The sequence below is a fragment of the Paroedura picta genome, chromosome 11 (assembly GCF_049243985.1).
Source record: "Paroedura picta isolate Pp20150507F chromosome 11, Ppicta_v3.0, whole genome shotgun sequence".
Classification (NCBI taxonomy): domain Eukaryota; kingdom Metazoa; phylum Chordata; class Lepidosauria; order Squamata; family Gekkonidae; genus Paroedura; species Paroedura picta.
This window is the reverse complement of record NC_135379.1, coordinates 65517422-65538542: the sequence shown is the minus strand read 5'-3', so window position 1 is coordinate 65538542 and position 21121 is coordinate 65517422. Positions and strand designations below refer to the sequence as shown.

Here is a 21121-nt window from a genome sequence, read left to right as displayed (position 1 = left end):
TGGGAAGCGCTCCCCCCCCCCCGGTGGCTGGGCCTCTTACCTAGGGCCCTGCAACTGGATCTGTGAGGCAAGGGGTGAGGGCTTGGTGAGGGAGGGCGGGAGTTGTAGGGGCAGGGCCAATCAGGGTACAGCTGGCTGCACCCTGATTGGCCCTAGATAGGCCAGACTGTTCATCCCCCAAGGCTGTTTCACAATTATTAAGAGGCACCAAATGGATAAGATTTGTTCACAACCCTTCCTTTTGGCTCAAGGCAGCTTACAGCAATAATGTAAAATAAAAAATCCCAAATACCGTTGCCCACTCCAAATGATGCCAGCTATTCAGTCTCTTGTTTGTGACACTTGAATATAACACTTCTCTGCATTAGTGAGTTCAAATTCCCAGTTTCCTCCCATGCTCTGTATGATTCTGAAGATACATGCGCACAGGTATGGAAAATGCACTGATGTGCAGAATGTCAAAGGTGTCCTAGGCTCAAAAAGATTGGGGAACTTTGGTGTACCTAGTAGTGAAACCAGCCATAGCCACAAAGAAAGGAAATGATGTTTTTCAGTTTGGGAGTGGGGGGCTCAGAAAACAAAATAGTCCATCAAAAACTATATATTATTCAAAAACTTCATTCAACACACCATTTTTCAAATTACTCTGCTGTGGGCAGATCGCTTCTCTGGTCCAGCAAAGTTTTACATACTATTTGGGTTCCAAATGCCTAGTGCACCTCACACTTCATCTATTGTTCACTTGACAGTATTTCAGTGTCACTATGACACTTAACAATGTGACTGTTAAGAACTTGGCCGAGCAGTCAAACACTTGGAGGAAGTAAAAAGGGAGATAAAATATACTGTCATTTGAAGGTTGCTCACAGAATTGTTCTGACCTGCATGGGCCAAGCTGGCCTGGTCTTATCAGATCTCAAAAGCTAAGCAGGGTTAGCCCTGGGAAGATCACCAAGGAAGTCCAGGGTCGCTACAAAGAGGCCAGCAATGGCAAATCTCTGAAAAGCTCTTGCCTTGAACACTCCCAGAGTTACCATAATCTCTAGACTACAGAGTCAGCGTGATGTGATGATTAAGACCAGTGGCTTCTGATTTGGCAAGCCAGGTTTGATTCCCCACTCCTCCACAAGCAGCCAGTTGGGTGATCTTAGGCGAGTCACAGTCCTGTTTGAGCTGGACTCACAGCAGTTTTGTCAGGGTTCTCTCAGCCCCATTTACCTCATAGGGTGTGAGTTGTGGGAGAAGAAGAGAAAGGAAATGTAAGCCAATTTGAGACTCCTTTGGGCAGTGAAAAGCAAAATATAAAAAACAACTGCTTGGAGGTCACCATGAATTAATTAATTATATTTGTTGACTACCACTCCTGGGCCATGTTGGCCAATATTCAGTCCCATGCACTGGTGAAAGCTAGTCTGATCCTACCATCCCATCTTTGCACACCTGAACACAGCCACCCACAGCACCCAACCACAGTCTGGGGTGGGGGGAGGTAACTCCTGCCCAGATGACTGGCAAATAGAGCCTATATAGGGAGGGACCTGATCTTCATAGCTCGGCCTCAACCAAATGCCCAGCGGAAGAGCTCCATCCAACTGAGATAGTTTCATCAGGACCCTTAGCTCTCCCAGGAGCATATTCAACCAGGTTGGTGCCACAACCAAAAAGGCCTGCAGCATGAGCAACAGCAAGAAAACAGGACACACCTATATGAAGAAGAAGAGTTGGTTCTTATAGGCCGCTTTTCTCTACCCGAAGGAGGCTCAAAGTGGTTTACATTCGCCTTCTCTTCTTCTCCCCACAACAGACACCCTGTGAGGGAGGTGAGGCTGAGAGAGCCCTGAGATTACTGAAGAAGAAGAAGAGTTGGTTCTTAGATGCCGCTTTTCCCTACCCGAAGGAGGCTCAAAGCGGCTTCCAATCGCCTTCCCTTTCCTCTCCCCACAACAAACACCCTGTGAGGGAGGGGAGGCTGAGAGAGCCCTGAGATTACTGAAGAAGAAGAAGAGTTGGTTCTTATATGCCGCTTTTCCCTACCCGAAGGAGGCTCAAAGCGGCTTACAGTCGCCTTCCCTTTCCTCTCCCCACAACAGACACCCTGTGGGGTGGGTGAGGCTGAGAGAGCCCTGTGATTACTGAAGAAGAAGAAGAGTTGGTTCTTAGATGCCGCTTTTCCCTACCCGAAGGAGGCTCAAAGCGGCTTCCAATCGCCTTCCCTTTCCTCTCCCCACAACAGACACCCTGTGAGGGAGGGGAGGCTGAGAGAGCCCTGAGATTACTGAAGAAGGAGAGTTGGTTCTTATATGCCGCTTTTCCCTACCCGAAGGAGGCTCAAAGCGGCTTCCAGTCGCCTTCCCTTTCCTCTCCCCACAACAGACACCCTGTGAGGGAGGGGAGGCTGAGAGAGCCCTGAGATTACTGAAGAAGGAGAGTTGGTTCTTATATGCCGCTTTTCTCTACCCGAAGGAGTCTCAAAGCGGCTTCCAGTCGCCTTCCCTTTCCTCTCCCCACAACAAACACCCTGTGAGGGAGGGGAGGCTGAGAGAGCCCTGAGATTACTGAAGAAGGAGAGTTGGTTCTTATATGCCGCTTTTCCCTACCCGAAGGAGGCTCAAAGCGGCTTACAGTCGCCTTCCCTTTCCTCTCCCCACAACAGACACCCTGTGGGGTGGGTGAGGCTGAGAGAGCCCTGTGATTACTGAAGAAGAAGAGTTGGTTCTTAGATGCCGCTTTTCCCTACCCGAAGGAGGCTCAAAGCGGCTTCCAATCGCCTTCCCTTTCCTCTCCCCACAACAGACACCCTGTGAGGGAGGGGAGGCTGAGAGAGCCCTGAGATTACTGAAGAAGGAGAGTTGGTTCTTATATGCCGCTTTTCCCTACCCGAAGGAGGCTCAAAACGGCTTCCAATCGCCTTCCCTTTCCTCTCCCCACAACAGACACCCTGTGAGGGAGGGGAGGCTGAGAGAGCCCTGAGATTACTGAAGAAGGAGAGTTGGTTCTTATATGCCGCTTTTCTCTACCCGAAGGAGTCTCAAAGCGGCTTCCAGTCGCCTTCCCTTTCCTCTCCCCACAACAAACACCCTGTGAGGGAGGGGAGGCTGAGAGAGCCCTGAGATTACTGAAGAAGGAGAGTTGGTTCTTATATGCCGCTTTTCCCTACCCGAAGGAGGCTCAAAGCGGCTTACAGTCGCCTTCCCTTTCCTCTCCCCACAACAGACACCCTGTGGGGTGGGTGAGGCTGAGAGAGCCCTGTGATTACTGAAGAAGAAGAGTTGGTTCTTAGATGCCGCTTTTCCCTACCCGAAGGAGGCTCAAAGCGGCTTCCAATCGCCTTCCCTTTCCTCTCCCCACAACAGACACCCTGTGAGGGAGGGGAGGCTGAGAGAGCCCTGTGATTACTGAAGAAGAAGAAGAGTTGGTTCTTAGATGCCGCTTTTCCCTACCCGAAGGAGGCTCAAAGCGGCTTCCAATCGCCTTCCCTTTCCTCTCCCCACAACAGACACCCTGTGAGGGAGGGGAGGCTGAGAGAGCCCTGAGATTACTGAAGAAGGAGAGTTGGTTCTTATATGCCGCTTTTCTCTACCCGAAGGAGTCTCAAAGCGGCTTCCAGTCGCCTTCCCTTTCCTCTCCCCACAACAAACACCCTGTGAGGGAGGGGAGGCTGAGAGAGCCCTGAGATTACTGAAGAAGGAGAGTTGGTTCTTATATGCCGCTTTTCCCTACCCGAAGGAGGCTCAAAGCGGCTTACAGTCGCCTTCCCTTTCCTCTCCCCACAACAGACACCCTGTGGGGTGGGTGAGGCTGAGAGAGCCCTGTGATTACTGAAGAAGAAGAGTTGGTTCTTAGATGCCGCTTTTCCCTACCCGAAGGAGGCTCAAAGCGGCTTCCAATCGCCTTCCCTTTCCTCTCCCCACAACAGACACCCTGTGAGGGAGGGGAGGCTGAGAGAGCCCTGTGATTACTGAAGAAGAAGAAGAGTTGGTTCTTAGATGCCGCTTTTCCCTACCCGAAGGAGGCTCAAAGCGGCTTCCAGTCGCCTTCCCTTTCCTCTCCCCACAACAGACACCCTGTGAGGGAGGGGAGGCTGAGAGAGCCCTGTGATTACTGAAGAAGAAGAAGAGTTGGTTCTTAGATGCCGCTTTTCCCTACCCGAAGGAGGCTCAAAGCGGCTTCCAGTCGCCTTCCCTTTCCTCTCCCCACAACAGACACCCTGTGAGGGAGGGGAGGCTGAGAGAGCCCTGTGATTACTGAAGAAGAAGAAGAGTTGGTTCTTAGATGCCGCTTTTCCCTACCCGAAGGAGGCTCAAAGCGGCTTCCAGTCGCCTTCCCTTTCCTCTCCCCACAACAGACACCCTGTGAGGGAGGGGAGGCTGAGAGAGCCCTGTGATTACTGAAGAAGAAGAAGAGTTGGTTCTTAGATGCCGCTTTTCCCTACCCGAAGGAGGCTCAAAGCGGCTTCCAGTCGCCTTCCCTTTCCTCTCCCCACAACAGACACCCAGTGAGGGAGGGGAGGCTGAGAGAGCCCTGTGATTACTGAAGAAGAAGAAGAGTTGGTTCTTAGATGCCGCTTTTCCCTACCCGAAGGAGGCTCAAAGCGGCTTCCAGTCGCCTTCCCTTTCCTCTCCCCACAACAGACACCCTGTGAGGGAGGGGAGGCTGAGAGAGCCCTGTGATTACTGAAGAAGAAGAAGAGTTGGTTCTTAGATGCCGCTTTTCCCTACCCGAAGGAGGCTCAAAGCGGCTTCCAGTCGCCTTCCCTTTCCTCTCCCCACAACAGACACCCTGTGAGGGAGGGGAGGCTGAGAGAGCCCTGTGATTACTGAAGAAGAAGAAGAGTTGGTTCTTAGATGCCGCTTTTCTCTACCCAAAGGAAGCTCAAAGTAGCTTCCAGTCGCCTTCCCTTTCCTCTCCCCACAACAGACACCCTGTGAGGGAGGGGAGGCTGAGGGAGCCCTGTGATTACTGAAGAAGAAGAAGAGTTGGTTCTTATATGCCGCTTTTCTCTACCCGAAGGAGTCTCAAAGCGGCTTCCAGTCGCCTTCCCTTTCCTCTCCCCACAACAGACACCCTGTGAGGGAGGGAGGCTGAGAGAGCCCTGATATTACTGCTCGGTCAGAATAGTTTTATCAGTGCCGTGGCGAGCCCAAGGTCACCCAGCTGGCTGCATGTGGGGGAGCGGGGAATCGAACCCGGCGTGCCAGAGTAGAAGTCCGCACTCCTAGCCACGACACCAAACTGGATAACAAGTTAATTAACAAAAAGCTCTCAAAACTTTTTCTCTTCTTTGGAGTCCAGCCAGAAGGACCTCCGGGTTTATGGCCTTTTCCAGGCTCTTTCCTCAGCGGCTAGACTGCATTTATAATAATTTATATAAGAAGACGACAAGCCAAAGCCTCAGTGGTGCCCCGTTGGGGTCCTTCTTGCCGGTTCCTCTGCGGGTCCCAGCCCAGCCCAGCCCTCCGCCCTCCGCCCTCCGCCCTCCGCCCTCCCTTTGGCTCCTGCAGCCGAGCCCGGCCAGGATGACGGGGGCGACGTGGCAGGCGGCGGGAGTCTTCCCCCCCCCCCGGTCCATTTTACCTCAGCCGCCTCCGGACCCGCGCGCGACCCCCTCCGGGCAACCAGGGCCCCTCTCCCGCGAGGCATGACGGGAACCCGAGCAGCCCCCCGCCCCCGCCCCCGCCCCACACACAGGCCCGCCTTTCCGTAGCCGGCGCACGGCTGTCGCTCCACGGGCGGCCAGAGGGGGCGCTCGCCCGACCGCCAGGCGCGGGCGGAGGAGAGAGAACGAAAGAGGGGAAATCAACTACATCTCCCGGCATGCTCCAGTGACAGCCCCGGCCGCTGGAACCCGGAAGTGTGCGCCGGGGGGGGCAAGCGAGGTCGGGCTCCTCCCCGTCCCGTCGGTGGAAGTTGCCCGGCGCGGTGCAGTCGCCTCGGAGGCCGGCGGAGTGAGGAGGAGACCGGGAAGCCGCCCTCCCGTCCCGACCCCTCCCGTCCCGTCCCCTCAGCACCGCCGCCCGCCCGCCCGCCCGCCATGAGAGCCGCCGCCATCTTCCCCGAGCCCGGCCGCCTCCTCCTCCTGCTGGTGAGCGGGGGGGCCCGCCTGAGGGGAACCGGGGGGGGCTGTGGGGGGGCCCTCCGCTGGCAGGGCGGGGCTGGCGGGGCGGGGCGGGGCGGGCTGGCGTGGCTCGGCCTGATAGGCTGCCCGCGGCTCGCAGCCGGGCCCGGCATTCGGGGCTCCCGGAAGAGGCCCCTGTGGCCCCACGGCCCGTCCCCGGGCAGGAAGCGCAGCCCCACCCCCCCACCCCGTCTGCTGTTATCACCGGCGCTATAATTACATATATATATATACACACATACTGTGACGGGGTCATAGAGTTGGAGGGGGCCCCCGGGCTACCTAGTCCAGCCTCCTGCACAGGGCGGGAAGTGGTCGCACGACCCAGCAGATTATCCCTATTGTTATTATCTGCATCCAGGATGGGGCCGGTGCATGGAACGTGTTTCTGCAGCAGCGCCAACATGAGGCTCTGAGCACTTCACTGGCAAAGGGTGTGGGCGAGCGCTTCGTCACCCGTTGGCCTGCCCTGCGGGATCCTCCTGGCCCATTCTGGTTTCCACTCCAGGAGGGTGGAGAGGGGATCGCGGCACAGCTGTGCTCTTGGCAAATCATTCTGCTACCTCGTTTCTTCCAGTCTGTAGACTTGCTTGTTTTCTCAATCAGTGGAAGAAGGCCACGCAGTGTGGGGCTTGCAAGAATGGGTTCAAAAGTGCTTTTGCACATGCTGGATTTTAGTCCACTTCCAAATTGCAAATGGATTTTGCCATTTCACACAATAAAACCCAGTTGCAGAGTGCTTTATTTAGTGTGTGCAAAACTACCTTAGAGATTCTGAATCTTAAGCATGATATCGAGATGCTTAAATTCCACAAAGTATTGTGGAAACGGTCAGCAGGGAACATGCAAATAAAAAAACTGTTTTTGGTGTCTTCAGTTACCTTATTTTCGATGGTTCAGTGGACAGCAGCTGTATTCTGTTTCTTTTCATGTGCTGGGTTGCGCACTTGAAGGGTTTTTTATACTAGTGTTATATATGAAAAACACAGTGGATGAATGTACATGTATCTGAAACTGCCACAAAAGAGGACTTTGCAAGTAATACCCAGTTTGTCTGATGTGACAGAGTTCAGCTTCTCAAAGAAGCTCTGTAATATCCACGTCAGTCTTGTTTGACCTTTGTAACTTAAGGAAGCCATGCGTCTTTTCCCTGTGTGTCTTCTACAGACTTTAAAGCTGTTTCTTTAAGAGGAAATTGGGCCATGGGCAAACAACAGAGTTGCATGGTGGTTCTTCTGGTGAAAAACTTGGAGTCTTCCTTATCAAGAGAGGTGAAATACTCTGGAGTAGATCCACTTAGAAATAAGAGTGGAGGTCCAGCTTTAATTTAAAAAGTGAAACTGCAAGCTAGTGGTCAGAGTAGTTTCTTTGGGACAAAGAAAGGCCCAGAAAAATATGTGGAGTTTTCCAGACAAAACAAGAAGGTTCTTCAGGCTTTGTCCTGTCCATGCATGTATGCTTTTGAAGCTTTCATCAGGTGTGTTGAGAATGTGTGATTCTTCCCCTCCCCCATCCCCCATGAGCATAAAGGACGCTTGCTGAATTAAAGTATTAAAATATAGCTGCGGGCAACCCAAACTGCTCAAGAGATTAAATTGAGTAAGAATAAATTGCCAGGTTTTCATGGTGGGACAAGGCTAAGTGGAATTCCCCAATGCTCACTGTTTAGCCACAGGGCTGCTAGTGTGCTGGCTTGGATGGCCCAGAGGAACCTGCTCTCCTCAGAGCTCAGAAGCTAAGTTGGGTTGGCTCTAGTTAGTACTTGGATGGGAGACCACCCAAAAGTTCAAGGGCTGCTGTACAGAGGGATACAATGGCAAACCACCTCTGCAACTATGAAAAGTCACCCATGGTTGGCTGCAACTTGGCAGTATCTTCCACCTACCCAAGGGGGGTCCTTAATTGTTGCTTAGCTGTATCATGCTAAACACACACACACACACACAGAGCAGACCACAAAACAAAGTCTTCTGAGGTAGAGGCGAAGATACAATGGGGCCAGGTTATATTACAGAGAATGCAGTCTTAGAGCTGTCCTACCTGCAAAGTTTGTTAGTCTCTATTGGACTAAAGGATGACAGGTTTGATTTGGTGAAGCTTTGCTGCCAGATTGCCTGGAGTCAGTTCCCGCTGCCAGCCAAGCACCTGTTTACAGGCCTGATTTATTGTCTCCAGGTCTTTCAAAAAGAGAACATTTGACCAGGCTTCTTTATCAACAGAAGGCTGGAAGGAGAATGGATCTGCACAGTTCTCTTCACTGCAGCACTGTCCAGTGTGGCTTTTTGTCCCTGTAGACCCCCCCCCCCCCATAATTTCTGGCCTAGCTTTTTGGAAGGTCAGAAGGGCCTCTTGTGCTTGAGAAAAAGCTGGTAGGATACATCCTGTTAATAATGAATATTAGTTGCATATTGATGGTTTGAGGATTGTTAAGAGTTGTGTGGGGTCTCTTCTACTTTCTGTAGGATTGGTTATTTCCCCACAATCTGCAGTTCCAGAGCAGCATCAGACTGGATCTGCTGACTGCAGGCTCTCCTTTAGGAAGGCAATTTCAAGAAGTTGCATTGAAAATCGATTTCGTTAAGTTGTTGCTTAGAGAACAAGGTGGAGGAAGAGAGAGAAAGGAAATGGTGAACTGATAGACCAAGCAAAGAACACAGGAATGGCAGAAATAAGAAACTAAAAGACTGCAGTAATCTTCTTATTAGGGAGTGATACTTTGCACTTACAGCAAAGTAAATTAGCACTTTTATATTGATTGGAAGCCTACTTTATTTTATTTTTATTGCATTTTGGATGATGCATCACAAAATGCTGTCACCTAATTCAGGGGGTAATTTTGTGTTGGGAAGTGGAGTAAAATTTCAATAACAGAGTCCCATTATTATTCATTCAATATGTGCATGTTAGTGCTAACATTTAGGCTCCATGCATGATGAAAATCTCAATCTGAGGCACTGTGGTTCAGTGCTGGGTACTCCGAAAGATAACATGCTCATATTGCTAATGTGAAATCTGATTAAGAAGCATGAAACTGTTTTATCTGCAAGTATTTTTTTTGGAAGTACTGAGTGAGGCAGAAAGAACTTGTTAGTTCTAATTGGTATTTTGATTGCCATTTAAAAGAGACTTAAACCAAAGCTGTGGTATCTAGTCTAGTATTGTGTACATTTATGCTTACCAAATCAGAAGTATATTAACGTATATGCTTAATTTGTGCATGTATGCCTTGCACAGCTAAATTCCGGTTATCAAGGGAACTGCATATTTAAATTGTTCAGTTAACAAAAAAGAACAGATACAAATCCTGTGCGTCTGTGTGTAGAAGTCAAATGTAGTATTCTACTACAAAATATAGCTGTAAAAATAGCTAATTTTCCTATAGATGTGTTTCATAACACTTTATATTTTCTCAGTTGTAGGAAGGATGGCCACAGTAACCACATCACAGATATGCAAGGGACTAATGTTTTGGTTCTTATTTTGGTGACGTGAGCTTCAAGAGCATTGATCTTCAGACAGGAGAAGAAGAAGAGCTGGTTCTTGTGTGCCGCTTTTTTCTACCCAAAGAGTCTCAAAGCGGCTTACAGTCGCCTCCCCTTTCCTCTCCCCACAACAGACACCCTGTGGGGTGGGTGAGGCTGAGGGAGCCCTGATATCACTGCTCGGTCAGAACAGTTTTATCAGTGCCATGGCGAGCCCAAGGTCACCCAGCTGGCTGCATGTGGGGGAGTGCAGAATCGAACCCAGCTCATCAGATTAGAAGTCCGCACTCCTAACCACTAAACCAAACTGATGTGGACATGTTGTTAGGACAGTGGTATGTTGTCAGCGCTCCTGACTGGTCCTGTCATTTTGCAGTCTTGCGATGTGTATACTCTTAAGTTTTAAGGTTTAATTATTTGTGGATTATATTTAAGTGAGACGCTGTGTTGGTCTGAACCAGCAGAATAATAAATTGGGAGTCCAGGGGCACCTTTAAGACTAACAAAGTTTTATTCCAGGTATAAATAAAAAGATATGAATAAAATTTTATTGGTTTTAAAGGTGCCCCAGGGCTCTGCATTCATTATATATTTGTTGTTATGTGATTTTTAAATGATGTAAGCGGCCGCAAACTGGTTTGCTGGGAGAGACGGAGTATAAATCCCAATGTAAGTAAGTAAATAAGTTAATTAATGAATGAATAAATAAATAAATATTGAGCTAAGCTTATAAATTGTGTGATTACAATAGAAGGGCATCAAGGAATCTTGTCTGATAACTGATTCCACCCAAACCAAATGAAACCAATAGGAAAAAAGTTTTGTCTTCTTGAGATTTATTAAATGCAATCCTAAATAATTTTGCAACCAGAACAGGGTCCCAGGTATTCAATCCCACTTTCTATTGCTTCTTCTGTTGCAATTATAGTCTTAATATAACATGAGCAGTATTACAGGTACAGGATATCACATAGGCAGTAGTTCTTCAGTAAAGGGGTCACTTCTTCAATTGTGGCACGGGACCCTGTTATGGTTGCAAAATTATTTAGGATTGCATTTAATAAATTTCAAGAAGACAACTTTTTGCGTATTGATTTAGTTTTATTTGGGTGTATTTCTACAAGAAACCAATGGTGTTTCTTCATACAATCACTGATTCCAGCTTGATGCTGTCTTGGAACACATTCTTCTCACATTGTAAGATCCCATGCTATTTATATCTTTAATCCGCTGGATTAAATAAATGGCTAAGGGCTGTTGGGGAGGAGTTAGGGCGGGCCCTGTCCGGGATAAAAATTCTGAGGAGCGAATCGGGAGCTACGAAGCGTGTCTGCCTATTGGCGACTTGGCCCGTCTCCCGGACGCCGCGCCACCAACTCCTCAGTCCTCCCGAGCCGCCCTCCTTGCCAGATGGCTGCCGGGGAGGACCCTTGCCCCACGCCACTGGGCTCCGGGGAAACGACTTTCCCTCTGCCCAGTGACTGCCCTCCGACGACTCAGGAACTCGCCGCGAACCCTCCGTCCCCGGCTGACCCACCACGCGCCCTTCCCACCCCAGCAACGATCGTCCGACTGCCGCCGCCGCCCGCCCCCTTCCCATGCCAAGACTTGCCGCTGGCCACTTCCCCCACTGTCCCCGGCCTTCGAGCCCACCGTAACGCTGACGCCCCGATGAATGCCTGCCTGCCGCTATGAAGCCCTCACCGACACACGACGACACCAGCTCTGCGCATGGGCCGCCGCTGCTGCACCGCAACATGCGGCCACCGGCCTCTGAGGCGGCTGCGATCCGCCGTCGCCACACCTCCCCCATGCTCCGGAGCCGCGCACGGACACTGAAGGTAGGACGCCTTGCTGACTTCCACTGTCGCCTCCCGCAAGGCTTCCCCAATCCGGAGGGGGGAGGAGGACAAAGGCTTCTCCGGCCCCACGGAAGGCGCGGCCCACCTCGCAGACACGCCCCATGCCGTCCCCGGACACGCAGAAGCCTTTGGGAGTTGGGGGGGGGAGAAGGGGGAGCCCTTCTAACTCCCATTTTATTTCTATACTAGTAATCAAGCCCGCTGTACGTAAAATACAACGGGAGCTAGGCATGGGAGCCCCCGACAGTCGCGCTCTGCGCGGCTGCCAGGGGCTCCCTTGGTCGGCGGCCTGACGTGGCAAGAGGCAGGGAGCCCCCGGCAGCCGCACTCTGCGCGACTGCTGGAGGCTCCCTCGGGCAGCGGCCTGACGCGGCGAGAGGCGCTTCACGCCTCTCGCCACACCAGGCCGCCGGCAAAGGAGCAACTGCGAGCCGCGCTATGCACGGCTCACAGTTGCTCCAGCGGGGACTCGGAGGGACCAATCGGCAGGCGCTTCGCACCTGCCAGTTGGTCCTTCCAGTAGTCTGTCCAGAGGAAGGGGCCAATTGGCACCCTTCCTCATCACGGACACATCCCGCCTCCCAAGCCCTTATCCTTTTATTTCGTCCGCGGCGCCCGCGTTAAGATAAAATAGGCTTTGAATCTACTTATATTATGCTATGCTATACAATACTATACAATACTATACTATACTCTACACACATATGCATACATGGAAGAGAGCAAACGTTATTCCAATCTTCAAAAAAGGGAGGAAGGATGACCCTGGAAACTACAGACCAGGGAGTCTGACCTCTGTTGTGGGGAAGATAATGGAGCAGATATTAAAGGGAGCGATCTGCAAACATCTGGAGGACAATTTGGTGATCCAAGGAAGTCAGCATGGATTTGTCTCCAACAGGTCCTGTCAGACCAACCTGGTTTCCTTTTTTGACCAAGTGACAGGTTTGCTGGATAGTGGAAATTTTTTGATGTCGTTTACTTGGATTTTAATCAAGCTTTTGATAAGGTTCCTCATGATGTTCTGATAGATAAATTGAAGGACTGCAATCTGGATTTTCAGATAGTTAGGTGGATAGGGAATTGGTTAGAGAACCGCACTCAAAGAGTTGTTGTCAATGGTGTTTCATCAGTCTGGAGGGAGGCGAGTAGCGGGGTACGTCAGGGCTGGGTGCTTGGTCCGATACTTTTTAACATATTTATTAATGATCTAGATGAGGGGGTGGAGGGACTACTCATTAAGTTTGCAGATAACACCAAATTGGGAGGACTAGAAAATTCTCCAGAAGACAGAGTTCAATGAGATCTGAACACAATAGAAAAATGTGAATATGAGAACAAGATGCAATTTAATAAAGGTAAGTGTAAAGTTCTACATCTGGATCAGAAAAATGAAAAGCATGCCTACTGGATGGGAGATATGCTTCTAGGTAACACTGTGTGTGAACGAGACCTTGAGGTACTTGTGGATTGTAAGCTAAACATGAGCAGTATGATGCAGCGGTAAAAAAGGCGAATGCCATTTTGGGCTGTATCAACAGGGGCATTGCATCAAAATCACAAGATGTCATAGTCCCATTGTATACGGCACTGGTCAGACCACACTTGGAGTACTGTGTGCAGTTCTGGAGGCCTCACTTCAAGAAGGGTGTAGATAAAATTGTAAGGGTACAGAGGAGAGCGACGAAGATGATCTGGGGCGAAGGGACCAAGCCCTATGAAGATAGGTTGAGGGACTTGGGAATGTTCAGCCTGGAGTAAGGGAGGTTGAGAGGGGACATGATAGCCCTCTTTAAGTATTTGAAAGGTTGTCACTTGGAGGAGGGCAGGATGCTGTTTCTGTTGGCTGCAGAGGAGAGGACACGCAGTAATGGGTTTAAACTTCAAGTACAACGGTATAGGCTAGATATCAGGAAAAAGTTTTCACAGTCAGAGTAGTTCAGCAGTGGAATAGGCTGCCTAAGGAGGTGGTGAGCTCCCCCTCACTGGCAGTCTTCAAACAAAGGTTGGATGTACACTTTTCTTTGATGCTTTAGGGCAGTGATCCCCAACCTGCGGTCCATGGCCCGGCACCGGGCCGCAAAGGCCAGGGCGCCGGGCCGTGGTTCCCTCTCCCCGCCCCCCTCCCCACAGTAAAAAACTTCTCAGGCCGCGAAAAAAGGTTGTGGACCACTGCTTTAGGGTGCTTTGGGCTGAACCTGCGTTGAACAGGGGGTTGGACTAGGTGGCCTGTATATTCCAACTCTATGATTCTATGATACATACATACTAGGGGCAAAGCCCGTTGTATCCAGGAATACAACAGGCGCTAGAGCTTGGCAGTGGGAGTAGGAAGGGGAGGAGTTATCCAGTCACTAAGGGCATGGGGTTGAATGTGTGGGTTGCGTTTGAGGCTGTGGTGGCATGGAGCCAAATGAGGGCCTGGGTGTGGAGATATGGGTGTCATGAACCTGTGGTTTGGAATGTTCGTTGAGTATGGGAGAGGACTAACCTTTGGGAACTGTGACATAGTGGTTAAAGATGAGCTTTCCAGAGCCATGTCTTCAGATATGTGAAGGGAAAATCAGACTGGAGATTCTTCTTAGGGGGAGATTACATGGCAACCAATTCCTCCCAGTTCTGCATCATGTCCCTTCTTGTGTGAGTTAGGCCACAGACACTGAAATGTCCCCCAGCCCAATACACATGGTGTCCCCCCTGCTCCTTCTATCTCCATTTTTTCATTACTGATAAAATGTTATGTGCCCACATGCTGCTTTCATGGTTGCTCCTTACAATCATAGATTTGGAAGGGGCCATACAGGCCATCTAGTCCAACCCCCTGCTCAACGTAAGATCAGCCCTAAGCATCCAAGAAAAGTATGTATCCAATCTTTGCTTGAAGACTGCCAGTGAGGGGGAGTTCACCACCTCCTTAGGCAGCCTATTCCACTGCTGAACTACTCTGACTGTGAAAAAATTTTTTCTGATATCTAGCCTATATCATTGTACTTGAAGTTCAAACCCATTACTGCGCGTCCTTTCCTCTGCAGCCAATGGGAACAGCATCCTGCCCTCCACCAAGTGGCAACCTTTCAAATACTTAAAGAGGGCTATCATGTCCCCTCTCAACCTCCCTTTCTCCAGGCTGAACTTTCCCAAGTCCCTCAACCTATCTTCATAGGGCTTGCTCCTTTGGCCCCAGATCATCCACGTCGTTCTCCTCTGTACCCTTTCAATTTTATCCACATCCTTCTTGAAGTGAGGCCTCCAGAATTGCAAACGTGAAACACCATTGACAACAACTCTTTGAGTGTGGTTCTCTAACCAATTCCCTATCCACCTAACTATCTGAAAATCCAGATTGCAGTCCTTCAACTTATCCATCAGAACATCATGGGGAACCTTATCAAAAGGTTTACAAAAATCCAAGTAAACGACATCAACCGAATTTCCACGATCCGGCAAACCTGTTACTTGGTCAAAAAAGGAAACCAGGTTGGTCTGACAGGACCTGTTGGAGACAAATCCATGCTGACTTCCTTGGATCACCAAATTGTCCTCCAGATGTTTGCAGATCGCTCCCTTTAATATCTGCTCCATTATCTTCCCCACAACAGAGGTCAGACTAACTGGTCTATAGTTTCCCAGGTCATCCTTCCTCCCTTCTTTGAAGATCGGAATAATGTTAGCTCTCTTCCAGTCCTCCGGGACATCTCCAGTCCTTAAAGAGGTCCCAAAGATGATGGACAAGGGTTATGCAAGTTCTCTGGAAAGTTTTTGAGCACTCTCGGGTGCATTTCATCTGGCCCAGGGGATTTGAACTCATCCAGTGCAGCTAAATGCCTCTCGACAACCTCTCTATCCATGTTAACCTGCCACCCAGACACTATCCTTTGGCTACTGCCATCTCTAGATGTGCCTAAACCCTTTGACCTGTGGGGAAAAACAGATGTAAAATAGGCACTAAGCCTTTCTGCTTTCTCTGCATCTTCCGTTAGAGATTGTCCATCTGCACCCAACAGTGGGCCTATTGCCTCCTTTACTTTACGTTTGCTCCTCACATAACTGAAAAATCTTTTCTTGTTACAATGGGCTACCATGGCCAATCTTAGCTCAATCTCAGCTTTGGCCTTTCTGATGATTGATCTACAGTGCCTAGTAACCTGTAGGTACTCTTCTTTAGAGCTCTGTCCTTCCCTCCGTTTCCTGAACATTTTCCTTTTCTTTCTTAGTTCCTCTTGAAGTTCTCTGTTCATCCAAATAGGCTTCTTAGAGCTCCTGCAGTGTTTTCGTCTTTCTGGGAAATCTATTCTTGTGCTCCAAAGTCCCCAAGAACTGTCTCGCTCTTCACCGTTGAGTCTTTTTCCGAACTGTCTGCAGAGGCTCCATAGTGAGGTCAATCTCCTTATCCTCTTCAGGACTGGTTGTATCCTCTTTATTCCGAGTTGCATGGCTCTGGTCTATGAACTCCTCCCCTTTCTTACTTTGGGTCAGAGTAATAATGCTGTCTTCTAATCCCCTAATCCTTTCCTCCAAAAGTCTTACCAGTTTACACTTGGGGCAGATGTAGTCCATCTTGTCTTCTGGGAGGAAGGCAATCATGTCACACTTACTGCAGATGATGGGATGAGTGTCCTGGAGGTCCATTTCTTGGCAGTGCAAGTAGTAGGGAAATATAATCTACTGATTCTAATTGCTCGGCCAAGATCCCCAGGCTAGCAGCCCTTTTTAATCCTCCCAGCTATCACCCAGCAATCACCTCACCCAGTCACCACAATAGCCTCACCTGGTCAGCAGCAACACTACCCAGTAGCTCCTTCTACGTGCTTTCAGTTGTCTGAGCTGAGAAGAACCTGATTTTTGTATCCTGTGGTTTACTACCCAAAGGAGTCTCAAAGCGGTTTACAAACACCTTTTCCCTTTGTCTCTCCACAATAGACAGCCTGTGAGGGATGTGGGGCTGTGAGGGGTCTGGGAGAACTGGGAATGGGCCGCAGTGATTTAGCAGGCCTCAAGTGTCTCAAAGTAGTTTCCAATCGTCTTCCCTTTCTCTCCCCATAGCAGACTCCCAGTGAGGGAGGTGGGGAAACTGGCAACCCTAAGAGGAGGTCTCTCTGTGTACAGCAGTCTTGACCTTAGTAAGGTTTTTTATACTGTTTTTTTATTTGCCAGGCCAAAGTTGAAAAAGTCACTTCAGTTCCCATGTCTCTCCAGCCATTTACTTGTTCACTATTTACAGTTTCAGGCTGTAAATATTCTTTATTTAGATCTTCCTGCACTTTCCAGACTCACAGTATTGATGCTAGTCTGTCTGCATCCCAAAATACAAACTGTTGCTGGTAAGGGCTGGCCATAGCCCATAGCCCAGGAGGGACACACCTGCATCACTCACTCCCAACTGCAGCTTGCAAGCCCCTAACAATAGTATCTAGAGTATAATTATCAGTTCTGCAGGCAAAAATGGATCCTTTGAAGGCTGGACTCTGAGGCATTGTAAGATTTTGTCCCACCTCCAAACCCCCAGGAATATTTTCAACCCAGCGGTAGCCAACCTTCAGGTAGGGCCTGGAGAGCTCCTGGAATTACAACTCATCTCCAGAGTATAAAGATCAGCTCTCCACGCAGAAACGGTTACTTTGGACAGGGTTGTGGTAGAGAAGAAACATTTAAGGCCTCCCACACAGGTTGTTGTTGAATTGAAAGACTTGAGGCCCACTGCACAGGGTTGTTGTGCAGATGAAACAGGAGACAAGAACCTCTGCAACAGCATCCAGTTTTATGTGCAGAATAACACTGTGCAGTAGGCCTCAAATCTGCAGAGAGTTGCAAAGAAGAAATACACATGGCTTGGCTGTGTCTAACCCCCAGCCAGAGCAGTATTTTAAGTGAGAAGGGGCTTTTCTGTGGCTTTCCTTTCAGCCGTTTGGCAGGAGAAATCCCCCCCTCAAAAGGAATGCCCATCCCCATGCTTTGAGGCTCCCCTACGTTGCTCTTGGAAGTACCTCCCTCCCCTCAATCAGGGCCTGTCAGAGGCTCCTTAGCAGCAGGCCTGAAGGGAGGGGGGGAGGGAGCGCACTCTCCAGCCTCCTGCCAGCTCTGTCAGGGCTCTGAGGCCATCTGCAGTTGGACATGACAGTTAGGACTGCCTTGGGGCGAAAAGGGCTGGTGCAGCCTGTCCAAGCCTCTGTTCTCTTCCCCTTGGCAGCCCTACTGACCTCCTTTCCCTGTGATGGTCAGGAGCAAACTGGCAGTGATTGCCCCTAGGTGGGCGGGCCCTGTCAGAATCTCCCTCTCCGAGTGTCTCAGTGTGCTTCGCAGCAGAAGGCATAGCATCTCTGGCACGGCTGAGAGAAATGTGGCCAGGGAGGGCCAATCAGAATTGCTGGCTGCACCCTGATTGGTCCTATTCCATCTTGGACAGCTGGATACGTCCCACCTCTCCAGGCTGTTTCACAAATATATAGAGGGATTACATGGATGGATAAGAACGTGTGTGCGTGCATTTATTTATTTATTTGATTTCTATACTGCCCTTCCATATGGCTCAGGGCAGTTTACAACATCATAGGGGGATACATGGAACGAGTCAACATATAGTCAAATACAACAATCACAATCCAACAGTGGTTCTAAACAACACAACTTCATGTTGTATGTATATATATGTGTGTGTGTACACACATAAACACACACACATCATACAGAATTTGCTGGCGTATAAGACTACTTTCCCCCCCTGAAAAACATGCCTCCAAGTGGGGGGGGTCGTCCTATACGCCGGGTGCACTTTAGTTGGGATAGACATAGTTGCCCATAGTGGCCCATAGTACTGTGATGTAATGTAACAAACTCTATATTTTGAGTGGAAATGTTGGGGGGTCGTCTTATGTGCCCAGTCGTCTTGTACGCCAGCAAATACGGTATATGCCGCCCTCCGCTCAGGGCAGTTTACATCAAACAAGAACAATACAAATAACTCCGTTTATAATAATACAACAATAACATTGTTATTGCGGGCCAGGCATTTTTCCATCTTCACCAGGCCCGGTTACTAGCCCCCTACCTGTCCCCTGACCACTTGGCTACAGTGATCCGTGCGACAGTCACCTCCAGATTACATTTCTGTAACTCACTCTATGCGGGCCTTCCCTTGTTTTTGACCCGGAAACTTCAGCTAGTGCAAAATGCAGCTGCAAGGGTCCTCACTGCCACACCTTGGAGGGCCCATATTCAGCCGGTGCTGAGGCAGCTGCACTGGTTGCCAATTGCTGTCTGGATCCGGTTCGAGGTTTTGGTTTTAACCTTTAAGGCTTTACGCGGTTTGGGACCCACATACCATAGGTCTATCGCCCTATGTGCCCTGCAGGGCCTTACGCTCTGCGGGGGGAAACCTATTGATCGTTCCTGGCCCCAGAGAAGAGCACCTAGCCTCAACCAGGGTTTTCTCTGTCCTGGCCCCTACCTTGGGGATTGAGCTCCTGGGTGAGCTGCGGGCCCTGCGGGAGCTGTCATCGTTCCGCAGGGCCTGTAAAATGGAGCTCTTCCGCCAGGTCTATGGTTGAGGCTGGGATTGGCGAGGAAGAACATTGCCCCCCTGGGGGGTTTGAAGTGGTCATCATCACCCTCCATCCTCCAATGCCCTTGTTCGAGTGGGGGAGACTGGTATTTACCGCCGTGTTGGGTATTTTTATAGTCTTTTAACGGGGGTTTTAATGGGGGATTTTAAGACTACTGTTACCCGCCACGAGCCTGTAGGGAGTGGCGGGAAATAAATTGAATACTAATAATAATAACAGCAACAACATTATGAACAATAGCACATTGGGGAGAACAATAAATCAGTGCTAACTGATGGCCCGGTAGGTAGGCGAGGCTGCAGTGATGGTTGTTGGAGGGAGGCTAGGAGGGGGGATTGGAAGCAGTGGTTCAGGTTGACCTCAGCCCAATGCCTGGTGGAGGAGCTCCCTTTTTGCAGGACTTGCGGAACTCTTCAAGTTCTGTCAGAGCCCTGATCTCCTCCAGGAGCTTGTGTAATGTCATGTAATCAGCCTATTTCCGTTCCCCAGTCATAATACTTTCTTTTTCTAAGATTAAATATGTTTATAGAAAAAATCACTTGCAGTATTTGTCTGTTTGCTTAAAGGTTTGGTGTCGGGGTTTTTTGTTTTTGTTTTGTTTTTGCATAAACAAACAATTGCCAAGGCTGTATTAATGTTCCGTTAAACCAAAACTTTGGCATTCCTCTCCTAAAGGGTCTTCAGTGTCAGATGATGAAACCCTGAAACACTAAATGTGGGGGCCTTGAGTAGCCTTTCAGTAAATGCTTGAATCAGGATTTAGGTGCTGTTATAGGTTGGCCTCCATGTCTGGAGTCGGCGCTGATACTGGCAGCACAATTCAGGAAGATTAGAGCAGAGCTTTGACAAGAGATCATAACCAAAGAGATGGTCCTGTGGATGGATGAGTTGCAGGTTACGAAATGCCATTGCGTTGAACTGAACTTGGAAAGTACCATGAAGCCCTTTTGAAACAGGCATGGTATATGCTCTAGGTAGTTGATGAGGTACTGAATTCAGTGTCAACTGAGGTAGTTGAGGTCTCTTAAAGAGCAGCTCCTTGTAGAACGCTTTGCAGTCATTCAGCTTCAGGGGTCACCATAGCTAGTTTCATATGGCAATGGGCCAGCTTTTGAAGCTAGTAATGACAAAAGACAGCATCTTTGGTCGCTAAACTAGTCTAATGTTGAATCTAGCATAACTCAGATTTCTCATTGAATCGGACAGAATCAGTTTATTGTAAAGGAATAGCAAAATAAAACAAGAGCACAGTGGCATCTTTGAAGGCTACCATCATTTATTTCAATATGAGCTTTCATGGGTCACAGGCCACTTCAACAGATAAATAGGAGATGGGGCTGGAAAGTCTTATGAGGAGGGGACTCAAAGACCTCACCAGACCTCAAAAGCTAAGCAGGCTTGGCCCTGGTTAGGATTTGGATGGGAGACCACCAAGGAAGTCAAGTCTGCTGCACAGTCTCTACAAGTGAAGGCAAACCGTCTCTGTTCATCTCTTCCCTTGAAAACCCCATGGGGTTGCCATAAATCACCTGTGACTTTCCACTACCAGCACCATCTGTATTATCTGTGGAAGGGAAATTCTGAAATTACTATGAGAATAAAGGGTTAAAAAGTTCCCCTGTTTCCAACTGCTGGCTAATATCTGAAAAGTGTTTTTTGGGGGTATTTTGTGTGTAAAGGTTTTTTGTTAATTCATCTGGGACTTTGTGCTAAGTGAGTGAAAGAAAAGTGGTTTGTTTTACAGAGGTAATTATGGCAGTCCATGGTGTGCAGGGCGAGCAGTGAGGGGTTCTTTCTTACTAATGATCCATTAATTAGTGAGGCAGCTCAGCAACTATGTGGGCACCTCAGGGATTACCTTTGATTGACGTTTAAAGCTGACTTAGTTTTATAACAGTATAATTGCTATCTGATGGAATTATTTCCTAAATGAAGCATTCAAGTTAGCCATGTTTTTATTTTTAAACACTAGCCGGAGTTATATATGTTTCAGTGGCTATCTGCGATTGATTCATCTTTGGAGTAAATCTTATTTAAAGCTCAGTGTATAGCTTACTAATACTATGTACATGTCATGTGATTATTACTGGTTGTCTTCTGCAG

General features: G+C 49.2%; 2 protein-coding genes across 4 annotated transcripts in view; one reads left to right on the top strand and one right to left on the bottom strand.

Moving 5' to 3' along the window:
* The window catches only part of INVS (inversin), a 168238-nt gene extending 162570 nt beyond the window's left edge, over nucleotides 1-5668 (bottom strand). For all 3 annotated transcript variants that reach the window (XM_077304617.1, XM_077304619.1, XM_077304618.1), the window contains exon 1: nucleotides 5575-5668. The gene's annotated coding sequence lies outside the window, so the exon portion shown is untranslated. The remainder of the gene's footprint in view (nucleotides 1-5574) is intronic.
* A 78-nt stretch (nucleotides 5669-5746) lies between these two features.
* Nucleotides 5747-21121, top strand: part of ERP44 (endoplasmic reticulum protein 44) — a 54016-nt gene continuing 38641 nt past the window's right edge. The window contains exon 1 of the mRNA XM_077304616.1: nucleotides 5747-6082. Within this exon, the coding sequence (XP_077160731.1) occupies nucleotides 6032-6082 (51 nt within the window). The 5' untranslated portion in view covers nucleotides 5747-6031. The remainder of the gene's footprint in view (nucleotides 6083-21121) is intronic.